We start from the raw sequence: 16,339 nt of genomic DNA, 5'->3' as shown, positions 1-16,339 counted from the left end.
TGTACAAACACATCAGGATTGAAGCAAATAACTTCAACTTAGATGAAGTTATAAACAGACTGACTATTTCTCTCATACATGTTAACTTTCTGGCTGCAGTCTTCAAAATGGCACTGAAGCTAGCACGTTCTGGCTATTTATATGCACATGCTGACCTTGGAAATGCTTCTTAAAGGTACAACACACATACATATTCTACAGGACTGTACCCTGATAATCCAGAACTTTGTTTGTTGAACTGATTTGTTCAACACGCTGAGGTCCAAAATCGGTCTCTAGTCCCCTGTCTTTTTTGGCACTAAAAAGAATAAGTTCTGGATCTTCTCTGGTCTGGTGGGACTTCTTGAATGACTCTTTTGTTTAGCAGTTTTTGAATTTCTAGAACTGCTGTATTCCTCTGACTAGGTGGAACATTGGGGATTTTCTGGCATACTGGGAAGGATGGGAAAAGGGTATGATATAACTACTGGATACGATTAGTTGCACCCAAGAATTTGTTGTTATGTTTAGTCAGGCACTTAGGTGCAAGGATATGCATTCCATGACTGCCTTCAGAGGAAGACAATCGGGCCACCTTTTAGGAATGCTGAAAGGGCTTACTCAGAAAAGAATCTCTAAAGTCCCAGTTCTGCAGACCACCTCTGCTACATGGTTGTCATCCTCCATTGTGATTCCTCCCTCTGCCCCTGGGGGAACTGCCTACATGTGTGTCCTGGAAAGGCCCTTGGGAGTTTTTGAACCACATCCTTCCACCACTCCTTTGATTGTTAGAAAAGGATCTTTGGGGGTGGGGTGGAAAAATGTACTCCCACAGCAGAAAGAGTCTTACCAGATTTCTCACATCTGGATAAAGTCTCTCTCACTTTTGGGCCAAACAAAGATGATCTGTCAAAGGGTGCATTGATGAATGAAGACTTCAGTGGTCCTGTAAAGTCACATAGGTGCATCCAGGCGTGTCTCCTTATAGCTATGCCTGAACCTGCTGCTCTGGATGTCCCTTTTACTGTATGCGCAGAGAGCTTCATGGACGAATTAGACACAGACTCCAGAGTGGCAAGCTGGGAGGCAACTTTCTCTTGGAGCCCCTCAGCAACAGCTCCTGCCAGAGTATCTGACAACTCCTTGATCAGGTCCCTTTGAAGTCTTGGGAAGTATGCCAGAAAATTCAAAAACCTTAGAGTGACGATCAATGAAGCATAAACCTGCTTCCTAAATCTATCCATAGCCTGAGTTGGGTGGATAGGTAGATGAACTCTCTTCAACAAGTTCCTTTTTCCTGGTGGCTGCTATGACCATGGCATCCACTGCTAAACCTTTGGCCCAGAACTGCTTATCTTCAGGGGCAGATAAAATCTTGTCCAGTCACTTAAGGATGGGTTCGTTGGTGTCTGGAGCCTTCCACACCCACTCCGAAATCAACTGTATGAGTTCGTCAGTAGGCAGAGTTACCCAAGAGGTAGATGGGTGAGTACCGAAAGCCTGCAGGTAAACTGATTCCTCCAAAGAAATGTTTTGGTACTTCCAGTCACCTCTTTCTTTTAAAATTTGTAGGATGTCTCCAAAGGAGACATCTTCAGGTGGTGACCTTAGGGATCCTTCCCTCTCATCAAAATCAGTATCTTCATTGACCAATTCCTGAGGGGAATCTAAGTGCTTCATCTTGTACTTCTTTTTATGAGGGACCTCCTCAGGGGGATAATCTGGGGAGGTATGAGAAGATGACAGAACGTGTGTCTGAGAAACCTGAGACTTCGCTGCTCACTGCCCCAGTGGAGAGAGAGGTTGAATAACAGAGCCAGAGGGGGGTATCTGTTCCAAAGAGGAATGTGTGGACTGAGTCACTGTAAGGGACAAGGCCCTCTCCATAGCCTCGAAGAGGGAAGGGAGCCTGAAACTGAGATAGATCGCCTTGTAACAGAGTTCACTCCCCACACTGAAGAAACTGCCCCCGAGACAGAAATGGGACTGAACTGACTGGAGTCCAAGCTCTGAGGAGCAGGGAAGGCTCTGAAAACAATTGCCTCTGGGAACCAACAGGGCAGCTCCAGCTCCGGGAGGTCTCCAGTTCCAAAATCACTGAAGGGCTCAGGGGAATTACTGGTTCCGAAAAAAGGAGATCTCAGGAGCTGGTACAGTTGGTGCCTGAAGACTTTGAACAGTAAACTCTGAATCCTCAGAGGAGAAGAGGTTAACAGGCTGGGGTTGAAGCTGAAGGGGGTCCTGTAAGTCCTCTCTCCCACAAAATTTTACTCACAAGTCTCTCCACATTGAGCTCTGAAAGACATGTGGTGGAATGGATTGATAACATGGAGGAAGATTTTGGTCTCTGGAGAAAAATTTGTGGAAGCTCACCCACAAAGGGGTCGATAGATGTTGAATAAATAGTCCTAGGTAAAAACTCCCTTGGTTCAGTTTCAGAGGTGTGCGCTGGCGTAGTTGGTGCCATCAAAGTAGGAGCAGTTAAAATATCCTGTACTGGAGCCCTCTACGTCAAAAGTTTTGTGATAGTAGTAGATGCCGGAGAAGGTGTCATAATCAAGGATTTAGAGCCAGAGACCTCCAGTTCCGAGGATCCTTTTGGAACTGAGGATTTCAGTTTCTTGGATATCAGTGCTGAAGGAGAAGTTGGAAATGACAAGTTCCTCTTTTTACCTTTCTCTGAAGAAGATGAGGATGAAGAGGAAGATATATTTTTCTTACTCATGTTCATAGGTTCATAGGTTGGTACCAGACTATCGGCCCTAGGGTCTATACAAGCCTAGCAATAACAATTCCCTGGCTATTTCTTCTCACAATATTTACTTCCCTGGACCCCTGCCTAGCAAGCTATACTCTGTCGCATATTGTCTGCTCAGAGGCGATCTCTGCTTAACATACAAGGCCATGTCAAACCCAGAGCTGTTGGACATGCTACACTTAAAGAAATCCCAATCCCTCAGAGCTACACGCTCCAGGGATCTAAACCTTGTCATCACAATAAACAAAACATGCTGGAGGGATAGGTTCCTGACCCAGAGACTCCCCAGACTCTGGAATAGATTGCCCATACATGTCAAGCAGAGTGCCTCTTTGGACCTCTTCAAGAGGAACCTTGACGATTGGATGGGAGAAAGGAAATTCACCCCAGGGATCACGTCAGTTGCCCTGCTAGACAGGGGTCCAGGAAAGTAAATAATGTGGGAAGAAATAGCCAGGGAATTGTTATGGCTAGGCTTGTATAGGCCCTAGGGCTGATAGCCTAGTACCAACCTATGAACCTATGAACCTATGGGGTGAATTTCCTATCTCCCATCCAATCATCAAGGTTCCTTTTGAAGAGGGCTGTAGATATGGCTTCACCAAAGGCAGAGGGGATCAAACCCTTCAAAGTAGGTTTATTACATCTCTCAACAAGGGCTCTAAGATTGAACACGTGGCAAATACTGCAGTCCTCTTGCAAATGCACATGACACAAGCAATATACACAAAGCAAGTGCAAATCTGAAGAATGAATCTTGTGGCCGCACTTCTGGCATTTTTTAAAGTCAGAAGGGACCATAACATTCTCAGCCATCAGAAAAATATGGCCTAGAAGGCAGACACTCACACACACAATCACACAAGGAAGGAAAAAGGCAGAAAATTGAGGAGGATGCAAAAATAATTTTTTTTTTGTTTGTAGTGTTGGGAGGAAAGGGAAGGATACTATCAACGATGATAGTTTTAAGAAGTACACCAAGGTGTATGAGAAGACACTATCAACGATGATAGTAAGAAATGTACTTACGTATACAACAGAAAGAGGAAAACGGTAGCTAAAGGGTAGAGGAACAATGGAGAGAGTAGAGAAAAAACTTAAAGAAATAAGAAAATATTACCTAAGCAAAAAAGGAAACTCAAGAGCTCTCACAAAACGCGGCTGTCTGGAAAAGTGGCAAATAAGCTCTGAGGTAACTGGGAGAGAGGCATTGTGTGTAGAGGTGAAGCTCAAGCGTTTTTGGTGGCATGAGCTGTAGTAATGGCTGAGTTGGTTCCGATATCGGAACTGAACCTATATGTCAAGGATATAATGAAGACTGACAACATCAGATTGTTATTTTATTTAAATGCATTGCTGGCACTTTTTTATGTGAAGTATAACAAAAAGAATGAAGTGTAAGTAAGCTATAACATTTGTACAACAACCTTACCCTAATCTTTTTGTTATGCTTCTTGGAATTTTTTACATCCACCAGAGCTGCAACCAATTCAGGCAGGTGGAGCCTCTGTTTAACTTCATGTACGAAGGCTGAAATTTAAATTTACCAATCTTGAACTTGTTCACTGATGGTGTGTTTTTTGTTTGTGTGCCTGTGCTGATTCAGCGTGTGGTCTTTTCTGTTTTCACCACAGTTATATGACAGGAGAGCTAGTGTATTTAAATAAAGGGGATGTAGGAGCCATCCTTCCCCAAAGAAAGCAATTTTTTTTACAAACTTATGACTAGTTGAAGGTATGACTATTTTTTTTTCATCCTATTGAACCTTGATATGGTTGGAACTTGGGATAATGTGTTGGGAAGAGCATGTGTGCATCTCTCTGTGTATGTGTGTGTGTGTGTGTGTGTGTGTGTGTGTGTATGTGTGTGTGTGTGTGTGTGTGTTTATCTGGGACTGTGTCATATGTAAGGTACCACTGGAGAAGCTACTTTTTGATTGACTACCTTCACCACATTACAGTGCTTTTTTTGCCTTTAAATAAAGTGTCTAGGTATTGTGCTGTACCCTTCATACATGTAATTCACATTGATTTGTTATACTTGGTCTGTAAAGTGATGCTGCTGTTGAGTAGATCAGAACTTTTTGTGTAATTCCTTGTCTGACTCCATTTTACACTGCCATCATTACACTAGTGTAATTCATTTTCATGTTGTGTAATTCATGTAATGTCTAAATCCATTTTGAATTGCATTGTTTCCTAACAGTGGTAAATTGTTATGGTATTTACTGTATATAACGATGGGTTTTGCAGCTTCTAGAATTATTTTAAGAAGTCATTTGCTTTCTCTTTGCAATGAAGCTGTTGTGCTCCCACATTTATTTATTGCATTTGTTTGTTTTTTTTTTAAATTCATTCGTTTTTTTAAAAGAGTTCAATTATCCAGTTATGCAGTGGATGCTCTGCATAACATGCTTACTCAGAAAACTTCAGTGAATTCATGATTATATGAGTGTTGAATAACAATGGCATATTTCAAAAAGATGTCAATAAATGTCTTCTGTTGCCCATACCTTTTCTGAAATTATATAACGTTAAGCACTTCTGGAGAGGTGTATAAAAAGACCAGTAATATTAAGATCTAATTTATGTTTTACAGAAGCAGCTGCTAAATTCCAAAGAAAACTTTCTCAAACTGAGTCAGTTAATGTCCAGGAAGCTGACACTGTTACCCTGGTTACAACAGTTGTTCCAGAGAATGCAGGTGTCAAATGGTTCAAAGATGGAAGTGAGCTAAAAGCAGATGAGAAGTATAAGATGAAAAGTGAAGGAGCTACTAGAACTCTTATAGTAAAGACGGCTGAGCCAAAGGATAGTGCTTTATATACTTGTGAGACCAACAGTGACAAGCAGGAATTCAAAGTAAATGTTAAAGGTGAGAACAGTGCTTATGAAATGTATCATTCTGATAAACAATCAGTGCTGATTACAGATTCATTAACACTGCATATAAAATAGTGAGCTCATAAGCATGATGTATAGAGACTCACAGATCACAGTCGACATTTGCAGATCACAGGAAGCTGCGCTGAATGGATCGTTTTCATGTTACGTTAATGTTCCATGACAAAGTCTCAGGTATGATGAGCAAAGTATTTAGCCAGTGCAGTGGAGATTTAACACCAGACATCTAAACCATTCTTATAGGAGTCACCCCACCAACAGACAGACTCACCACACACACACACACACACACACACACACACACACACACACACACACACACACACACACACACACACACACACACACACACACACACACACACACACACACACACACACACACACACACACATACACACAATCCCACTGCATGTCAGCATGAAGGAGAATTCACCTTCTCATACATTCCTTGCTGGTCTCTGGGACATTAACTTCTTTTTGTATCAGGCGGAGGATACAGATCATACTATTTTCGCTTTAAGTTCTGCTTTCTTCTGCCCTGGTGTTTATTATTTATTTATTTAATTTAATCTTTGGGAAAGCAGGTCAGTGGACAGATCCAAATGCACTACAGCTTAGCCTGCAGAAGTAAGCCAGAGGCTGTAGGTAGCATTCATTGTCATGGCATGCACATGGCAGACTTGTCCACAGAAAAAAAAAAAAATTGGGGGAAAATACCTATGTTATAATTCAAAATCAGCAGTACGGCAGGACTGCAGGAGATATATGTTACTGTGCAACAAGGCTAACACGGTTTCATCGATTGGCAAGTAAGCTTCGTTCGGGGGGGACTTCCACTTTCATTTTTTTTGACAGAATGTGAACTTCTTTTGTGAAAATAATAATTTTAAGATGGGAAAAGTGTTTTTATAGACTGTCACATGTCTTTTAGTAATGTTTAGTAATATTTTAACAGGAATGTTACTTTTTACATTTGTGGAAAAAAAGTGGTTTAAACTAACTTAAAATTATTTTTCCTTGGAGAAAGTTGTGTTGTTTTATTTTTGAGGGCTGTGGTAAGTGTGTACAGTACTTTTCATTGCATTTTTAGTGGAAAAAATTATTTTTTAATACTTACCTGTTCACCAACCGTACCTCTCAACTCAGTAAATGCCAGTTTTGAGGGCAAAATATTGGAGTCTCACGAATTTCTGAGTGGCCCTTTAATTCTCGAATTTCCCGGTTGTTTTTTCAAAAAAAGTTTTGGATGAATTTCCTGCTGACGTCATCACATGCGGGGTGTGCACGATGACATTAGCTTCACAAGGCAGACTGCCAGCCTGTCAGAATTCGGCTAGGGCTCAAGGGGGTGTGTACTCTCTTTGTTTACCTTTTCCGAAGGTAACATGGTTGCAGCAGTCTGGACTCAGAGTGAACTCAAGGAAAGGAGCAGTGGAGTGGATGACTCTTGACTCAAGTCTCTAGCAGGCCAGGCAGCTGTTTTTTGTTTTAAATTAATTAGAGCAACCGACAAGCTGATTGTTACTACTTAATTTAAGTGCAGTAGTCAAGCTGCAGAGTCAGACAGGGGCAAGTCTTCTTCTCTTGAATCTCTCTTTTTAATCGGGCAGTGCACAGTGCAGAGGCAACAGAGACACAATGAAAAAAGTTATCTTGACTACCAGTAGCAGTTCTTCCCCCAACTCCAGGTAAGGAAAATCAAAAGAAAAAAAAGCCAGTCCATACTTGTGTAGGGCATGGGAATATATATATATATATATTCATATAATAGTATGAGCACTTTTTAGAGTGTTTATCACAATTTATGAGTGGCCATTTCACTGCAGTTATTCTGTCTGATGAACCTGATGGGTGGGGGTGAGATAGAGCTTGTGTGAAGATAAGAATCAAAACAAGGACTGCATAAAATGTTGTGTGTAGGAATTAGGATATGCATTGGTCAGAGGAAAGTTAAAGATTAAAATCTGACTGTCGCTGTCCCAGTGTGCCTGCATAGAAACATTTCCTAAATTCACGGGCACGCACTGTAATAGTTTACTTTGTTTTACATTGGAGTTTTGTCAGACATTTATGCAGTCTTTTTAAAAAACATGATAAAAGAGATCATATTCATTTACTTTATTTGTTAAACTGTGTAAGCTGTCTGGTCCTCAAACCCTTTTCTGCAAGAACTCATGCAGAAAACACACTGATTTTTATAGTGTAAACATATCAAGAGAACAGACAGACAGACAGACAATATTTACAATACATTGCTAATTTCATTGAGTGGATCATAACGTGTTACTTCTGAAACTGTATGACATAACACTACAGTTAACATGCTTTTCTCTTCAATGTATCTCATGGATATGTGAATATTATTTTGTTTATTCTAACTTTATAATGTGTGACCTTTTCTTTTATTTAACATGCGGCTGTTTGTGCCACTTTTTTCCTTACTGTGAAAACACTAAGTTACGTCAGTTGTAATTGCTTGCAAAATAAAAGCTTAAATAAAATTCGATTTTTAAAAAGGAAGTTGTAAGAGCTTATAACTGAAGACTGTTGGTAGTATGCCTGTTCTTTCACTTGAGTTGGCATTGCTGAAATTATAGCAAAAACATTCAAGACGTAAAACTCAGCAGCCACATTTTGCTAGTAAACCTTCCCGCAATCATTGATATTCTACAAATTTTAGCTTGGGTCAGCGGTTCTAGGGAAGTACTTTGGTCATACACATATGCTGAAAAGTAATCGAATGTCAACTACGAGCACTTATGTTTTTTAGTAGAGTTTCTGCTCCTAGCAGTTTCTGTAAGGTCTTATTTAAGTAGAATTGGTTATGTTTTGGATTGTAAAGTAAGGAGATTAGTAGACAGTGTATTGGGTTGATTGTTTTGCTATTCCAAGGTACCCATGTTTTGTTTACTGAGCATTATGCATACATTTAAGTTAGATTTTTATTTTACTTTAGTTATTCAGCAAGATGAAGTGGATTTGTGATCTGTTCTTGGGCACAGTTATTTTTTTGAGAATGATTTGGAGCTGTTGTGTTTTCTGAAAGCTAGACTGAATGTTCATCTCAGCGTTAGCAAACTAGTTGTTTTGTTTGTCTTGATGTGAAGTTGTTCAATCTCGCCTTTATTCTTACGGATGGGTATGAAGCTGATCCTTGGCTCTGAGTCGGTCTGTTTGCAAAGCTTGAGGTCTCTAACAGCTCGAGGCCAAAACCCTATCCCACAGTGCACCTTCACCTTCCCCAGATCTAGTTTGCCGCTGCAACAGATCGTGCGTCTTCTACAGCTCAGGCTGTATTTTTGTCAGATAAGTGTGTCTTTTTGTAGTTTTTTGGTAGTTTTTTCGGGATGAAGACTGAGTGTATTCAGCTAAGGATAGGCTATCCTTCTTTATGTTATTGTGATCGTTTATTGTGTTTGTTTTTTGTGGAAAATACAAGAACTTTGTGTTCTCGTTTTTGGCGTTGGGCCCTGTTGGTGCCTCTTTAGGTTTTCTTCCCTATCCCGTATAGACGAGTTAGACTTTCTTTAGTTATTTACAACTGTAGCCGGCTAGGCTTAATTCTTTTGCGACAGGCTCTCTTAAATTGGTCTATAACTATTAGTGATTATTGCATTTTCATTGTATATCTGTCAGTGAATTACCTGTTGGTGATATCTTCACTGTGTCTGAAAAAGCTGTCAGGGTTTAAAAAGTGCCCTAAATGCAACCAGAAAATGTCTATCACAGATGGCCACACCACCTGTGTTTACTGTTTGGGAAAGGTACATCTCCAGGAAGTTAGCTCTATTTGCCATGGATTCAGTGCCAGGGTTTTGGTGGAGAGGAAGAGAAAACTGGTTGAATATAGTCTTAACAAGTCTGCCTTTCAGTCAGACTTGGATACTGCTTCTCCAAGAAAACCAAAACCATTGTCTGCTTCTTCTGCTGCAAGTTCGGATCTGAAGAGCTCTTCGGTTCCAAAGATTTCTAAAAAGATTCCTGTCTTGGTTCCACAGTCCTCTGAGCCGTCTGTGCAGGTAGTTGGTAGGAGCCGGACCCCAGTCTTGGAACCGGTCTCTCCGACCTTAAGATCTCCGATTCTGGGCTCACCAGCACCTTCCTCAGCTTCCTCTCGAGCTTCCAGACTTTCAGATTCGGATGTGGATCGTGTGGTACAGAGACTGTTACAGAATCCAGCACTGGCTAAAATTCTGTCGGCTTCGACTCAGGCAGTTTCAGAACCAATAAAGTCATCTCCCATACTTTCTGCTCCTCCTCTGATTTAAATCGAAAACCAAAACCAGGCTCTCTTAAATTGGTCTATAACTATTAGTGATTATTGCATTTTCATTGTATATCTGTCAGTGAATTACCTGTTGGTGATATCTTCACTGTGTCTGAAAAAGCTGTCAGGGTTTAAAAAGTGCCCTAAATGCAACCAGAAAATGTCTATCACAGATGGCCACACCACCTGTGTTTACTGTTTGGGAAAGGTACATCTCCAGGAAGTTAGCTCTATTTGCCATGGATTCAGTGCCAGGGTTTTGGTGGAGAGGAAGAGAAAACTGGTTGAATGTAGTCTTAACAAGTCTGCCTTTCAGTCAGACTTGGATACTGCTTCTCCAAGAAAACCAAAACCATTGTCTGCTTCTTCTGCTGCAAGTTCGGATCTGAAGAGCTCTTCGGTTCCAAAGATTTCTAAAAAGATTCCTGTCTTGGTTCCACAGTCCTCTGAGCCGTCTGTGCAGGTAGTTGGTAGGTGCCGGACCCCAGTCTTGGAACCGGTCTCTCCGACCTTAAGATCTCCGATTCTGGGCTCACCAGCACCTTCCTCAGCTTCCTCTTGAGCTTCCAGACTTTCAGATTCGGATGTGGATCGTGTGGTACAGAGACTGTTACAGAATCCAGCACTGGCTAAAATTCTGTCGGCTACGACTCAGGCAGTTTCAGAACCAATAAAGTCATCTCCCATACTTTCTGCTCCTCCTCTGATTTAAATCGAGACATCGGAGCCGGAGGGAGCCGTTCAGTTGATTGTGGAACCATCGGTTCCGATAACTGCTTCGGACCTGTCGACACCGACAATCCTGATGTCTACTGCTCCAGTAGCAGACTCTGGGAGCTGACACTCTCCCGTCGGCTCTGGGGAGGGGAGTCGAACCAATGCGTCGGTTTCGACTCTTCCCCTTGGGTCCTCGGCACGGATGAGTTCAGCTCCCACCTCTGGCTCGGAGCCTGCATTTTTGGTGTGTGAGGAGTCATCGGTGTCTTTGGACCTGGGTGCTTCCTCGCATCGGAACTGTGGTGCCTTCGATACCATGAAGAGGGTTTTGTTCCCCCCAGGACAGTCAAAAACTTTGAGATGGCCATGTCCTCCCGTAAAGCGCCAGAATCTTCTCCGTCACTGCAAACCTACTGTAAGCATAGGGACCCGGAGCCTCAGGAAGCCCCACTGGGGGAACCCGGCACTTCTGAGACCTCCCCAGTAGTTCCCACTGAAGAGTTTCCTCGGAAGAGGTTATGTAAGAGGAGACATTTAGGTTCCCCTCTGGAATCCATCACATCTGACACCGATTTGGAGGAATCGGAAGGGTCACCAAAGTCTCCCTCTAAGGATATCTCTTTTGCGGATATCCTAGAGATCCTTAAGCAGAGGGGTGACTTACAGCCCATTAACCCTACTGAGGCCGAATTAGTGCTCCTGAAGGCTTTTGGGTCTCGACCCTCCACTTCTTGGGTTTCTCCACCCTTTGATGAGTTAATGGACCTTTTATCTCGAAGGGCATGGGAGTCACTAGGTACTATGGAGCCCATTCCTAGGAGGCCCAACAAATTCATCTCAGCTGCTCATGATAAAACCTTTTTATCCAAACCAATTCCTGTTGATGACATGCTGGTTGCATCAACCACTAAGGAATAGATGTCGGAGACCTCAATGTCTGTCCAGCCTCCTAATATGGAATCTAGGATTATGGACAGATATGGCAAGCACATGTTCAGTTCTACGACCTTTGCTCTTTGGTCTTTGAACTATCTTACCCACTTCACAAGGCTTCAAAGAAATCTCCTCAAAGAGTTGGGAGATACTCTCCAGGTGCAGTAGCCGATACAGTGGCGGACAAAGTAACGTCACAGCTTGCTACCGTTAATTCTATTGTTAACTCTTCCATGCGCCTCATATCATACGCAGCCAATGGGACGAGCAGGGCAGCAGGTACAGGAATAGCTTTGGAGACATTCCTGGATGCGCTTATATTCTTTTGCAGAACCTTTCAAGTCGTCCTTTGTGAATGCCCCATTTGATGGTTCTTCCCTTTTTGGACCAAAGGTAAGAGACCCTCACCTGATGTGAGCAAGATGGGAAGACTCTATCTGCCATAGGAGTCCATTTTTCCACCCCTACAAGACCTTATCCTAAAGGTCAATGGGGAGGGAAAATGTGGTTCCGCAAAGCCCAAGGAGCCTTTTCGGATTCACGAGGTGAAGCCTCCTTTAGGGGCAGTGGAGGGGGCAATGATAGACGACGATGTCCACGCGGCAGAGGGGGTCCGCAGAACCAGGGCGACAGGGATCAGTTACTTGGGAAGCCCTACCAGCGCTCCTGAAAGGAGGCCTGACTGTCCTGCTCTGGAGGCAGTCGGCGGATGTTTATCTTTGTACCTAGGCACCTGGCTCAAAATTACAAAAAACAGATGGGTACAAAATGTCATCTCCAGAGGCTGTTTCATCCCCTTTCATACCCACCCCAAACCAACAAAGGGAATCCCAGACGTTCCACCCAGTCTACGGGATGCAGCAACAGTAGAGGTCTGAAAACTGTTAGAAAAAAGAGTCATCCAACCAGACCCGGCAGACCAGCAAGGACACGGAACTTACTCAAGAGTCTTTTTAGTGACAAAGAAAACAGGGGACTGGAGTTCAATTTTGGACCTCAGCAGACTCAACAAGTATGTAGAAAAGACAAAGTTCAGGATGGTCACGCTTCAGTCAATACTCCCGTTCCTAGTGATAAACAATTGGATGTGCTCGGTACATCTTCATGATGCGTACTACCATAACAAAATGGCCAGGCCATCCAGGGATCACCTGCGCTTCAGGCTGGGAGCCAGTCATTACCAGTTTCGTGGCCTGCCCTTTGGTCTCACTACAGCACCCAGAGTGTTCACCAAATGTATGGCAGTGGTCATGACTCACTTGAGACATCAAGGAATCCGGGTGTTTCCATATTTGGACGACTGGCTCCTCACCACACCCACCAGGCATCAGCTTATTCAGGCGAGGGACATTACCTTAGATCTCTGCTTTCAACTGGGCATCACTATAAACTCAGAAAAGTCTGCTTTATTGCCATCGCAGCATACAGTATTTATAGGAGCAGACTTAGACACAGTCAACATGTCCTTAAGACATCCTCCAGAAAGAGTGCTTACCCTACGACATCAAATTTTAGATCTTCTTTCAAAACACAAAGCACCAGCATCACAGATTCTCAGCCTGTTGGGCACCATGGCAGCAGCTATCATTGCAGTATCTCTGGGGAGATCACACATGTGCATTCCTCAGTGTCTGCTATTCACTCAGTGGACTTTTCAGGACATAACAATGAATCACCCAGTTCTGATAACGAACTCTTGCAAGAAGGAACTTCAGTGGTGGCTGATGTCCGAATCTGTGGCCATGGGACATCCCTTTGTCCTTCGGTTCCAGTTGCAATGGTGACCACGGACGCCTCCCTGATTGGGTGGGGGGGCATTTTCAGGGACTGACAGCCCAAGGTACATGGCAGGCACACGAGGCTCAATTGCATATAAACGTCCTAGAAATGAGAGCAGTTCTCTTAGCGTTGCAGTCATTTCATGACTCTCTTCTTCTGGGCACAATTGCAATCCAGTCAGACAACATGTCCGTAGTCTGGTACATAAACAAACAGGGTGGAACCATATCTTACCCCCTATGTCGAGAGGCTCTAAGAGTATGGCAATGGGCAGAGTCCACCCAGGGCTTTCTGATAGTAATGCACATCCCGGGAAAATCCAGTGTGATAGCGGACAAGCTCAGCAGGGCAATTCTGTTGCCTCATGGGTGGTCCCTCAAAAACGAAGTCGCAGAAATGATTTTCCGCAGATGGGGCCAGCCTTGCTGCGACTTTTTTGCGACCCCCACAAACACCAAATGCAGCCACTACTTTGCCCTAATCCCTCAACAGGGACAGTCCCCGAGGGACGCTCTTGTACACAATTGGCCCCCAGGACTCCTTTATGCCTTCCCTCCCTTTCCCCTGATTCCCAAAGTTTTGCAGAAAGCCAGTTTTCTAGGCAGGGGACTTATCTTAATAGCCCCATATTGGCCTCATCAAATCTGGTTCCCCTTTCTGAAGCCTCATCTAGTAGAAGAACCTTGGATCCCAGACCCAGTGCCGGATCTTTTGACCCACTCGTCAGGAGCTCTTCACCCTTCACTTCAGTCCATTAAACTGACAGCTTGTCTGCTCCAGTTCCCAGAATAGCCAGGTTCCAAAATTTATCAGTGGAACTCAAGATATTCTTTTGCCCTCACATAAATCTTCAACCAGTAAATTATACCTCAGTAAGTGGAAAAGGTTTTCAATCTGGGCTCAGCAGAATAACATTGATCCCTATCTGGCCTCTGTTTCGAATATCTTAGAATTTCAGACCAAACTGTTCAATGAGGGAGCTGCAGCAGCAACCATTCGTGTGCAACTGGCTGCTATATCCAATTTCCATATAGGTGAATCAGGAAATGGTATTATGTCTCACGTTGGCGAAGGCTTTTCTCCAGGGTACTACGCATCTAAGACCACTAATTAGATCATCAACTGCTCCATGGAATCTGAATTTAGTCCTATCCAAGATTATTCTTCCACCCTTTGAACTTGCTTCTTCCTGTGAGCTAAAATTCCTTTCATAGAAGACCATTTTCTTGATGGCCATTACACCCGCACGCAGAGTTTCAGAGTTGCAAGCCCTTTCAATTAAGCACCCATATTTGATATTCCACAAAGATAGGGTTTCCCTCAGGACGAACCCTTCTTTCTTACCCAAAGTTTGTTCAGAATACATCCTTAATCAAGCGATTGAATTACCCGTTTTCTTTCCCAGTCACACTAATCATTTAGAATGTATACTTCACAAGCTTGATGTCCATAAACAGTTTTGTTTCTATTTAGACAGGACAAAAGACCATAGGAGATCTGATCAATTGTTTGTCTCCTTCTCAGATTCCAAGAAAAGTGCAGCAGTATCTAAATCTACCTTATCTAAATGGCTGTCTGATTGCACATCCTTCATATACCACACTGCAGACATTTCTTTAGAGAATAAAGTCAAGGCTCATTCAACCAGAGCTGTTTCTACTTCCATAGCCTTTTTGGCCAGACTACCCATTGATTCTGTTTGTGCAGCTGCCACTTGGTCTAGGCCACATACCTTCATAACTCACTACAAAGTAGGCAAGACCTCTAGGGACAGGGCTTCATTTGGTTCTGCTGTCCTTAGACAGGTACTCTCGTGAGCCGCCCAAGATTGTGGTGCTGGGGACGCTACCCATCCGTAAGAATGAAGGCGAGATTGAGCAACTTCACATAAAGTAGTTATGTACTTACCATAACATTCCATGTGAGTTGTTCTTCTCTCCTTCATTCTTACAACCCTCCCACCTACCCCCTTCCAATGTCTGGAAGTTCGAGAGGGGAGCTATGTTTGGTTTTGGTTCTTCTGAGGAGTTTCCTCTCACAAGTTGTGTATGTGATTTCCTTCTGATGTCTGATATAGATATTAGCACTAGTTGGCAGCAAACAATATTTGAGAAAGGTGGAGGTCATTGTGGGATAGGGTTTTGGCCTTGAGCTGTTAGAGACCTCGAGCTTTGCAAAAAGGCTGACTCGGAGCCGAGAATCGGCTCCAAACCCATCCGTAAAATGAAGGCGAGAAGAACAACTCACATGGAACGTTATGGTAAGTACATAACTTCTTTTTTTCAGTTATTCTGTTGAATCACAGCTGAAATCAGACTCCATCTTAGTCTGAAACTGTTTGATTGTAGAAGTGAATGTAACACTTTACATGACAGATTTTAAATATTGCTCCTGTAAATGCAGCTATTTGGTATAATAGGTTTTCCATTATTATGTATTTTCTGATGGCTATGAAGTCTGAAATTCAAACGTCTACCATTATTTATTGTTGGTTGGTGATTTCAGTATTCATGTTGGCATCCCACAATTCCATTGATGTGGGCGGGTTTACATGAATATGTATGCAGATGTTATGCTAATCAGTGTCCCAATTTTTGGACAGTTGTTCCTATATTTCATGGGCCTTTGTCCAGATTTGCGATGTTTCCAGGTTGAGAGGTATGTCACCGACTACTGCTGCTGCTAGGCTTCTCCAGGAATCATGCTTCTTTTTGGGTTTTAATATAGAACAAGCTACGAATTCCTAGGTTCTTCCTTCCTCCAGCCACAAAAAAGAAAAAAAAAATACCAAGCAGCCTTTGGCATGTTGCCAGACTACAAAAGTACCTCAGTCGCAGATAGATGATTCTGCTGTGGTCATTTCTGGTTCGTCCAATAATTCATCTTTTTCCATGGCTTCCTCTGGTGTACTCCATACAGCCACCATGGTCTGGGGGTTAGACACATCTTCTGTGTTTGTTGGAATGCCCTTGGTGAACAAGTAAGAACCAATATTGTCATT

At 42.9% G+C, this 16,339-nt stretch overlaps 1 protein-coding gene across 1 annotated transcript in view; it reads left to right on the top strand.

Moving 5' to 3' along the window:
• Positions 1 to 16,339, top strand: part of OBSCN (obscurin, cytoskeletal calmodulin and titin-interacting RhoGEF) — a 4,979,884-nt gene that overhangs the window by 1,504,667 nt on the left and 3,458,878 nt on the right. Inside the window, exon 26 of the mRNA XM_044066040.1 lies at positions 5,336 to 5,611. Within this exon, the coding sequence (XP_043921975.1) occupies positions 5,336 to 5,611 (276 nt within the window). The remainder of the gene's footprint in view (positions 1 to 5,335; positions 5,612 to 16,339) is intronic.

This window comes from Protopterus annectens, chromosome 3.part0 (assembly GCF_019279795.1).
Source record: "Protopterus annectens isolate FY-2018-M chromosome 3.part0, PAN1.0, whole genome shotgun sequence".
Lineage (NCBI taxonomy): Eukaryota > Metazoa > Chordata > Ceratodontiformes > Protopteridae > Protopterus > Protopterus annectens.
Note: the sequence above shows the minus strand (reverse complement) of the source record. Positions and strands in the feature narration are given on the sequence as shown.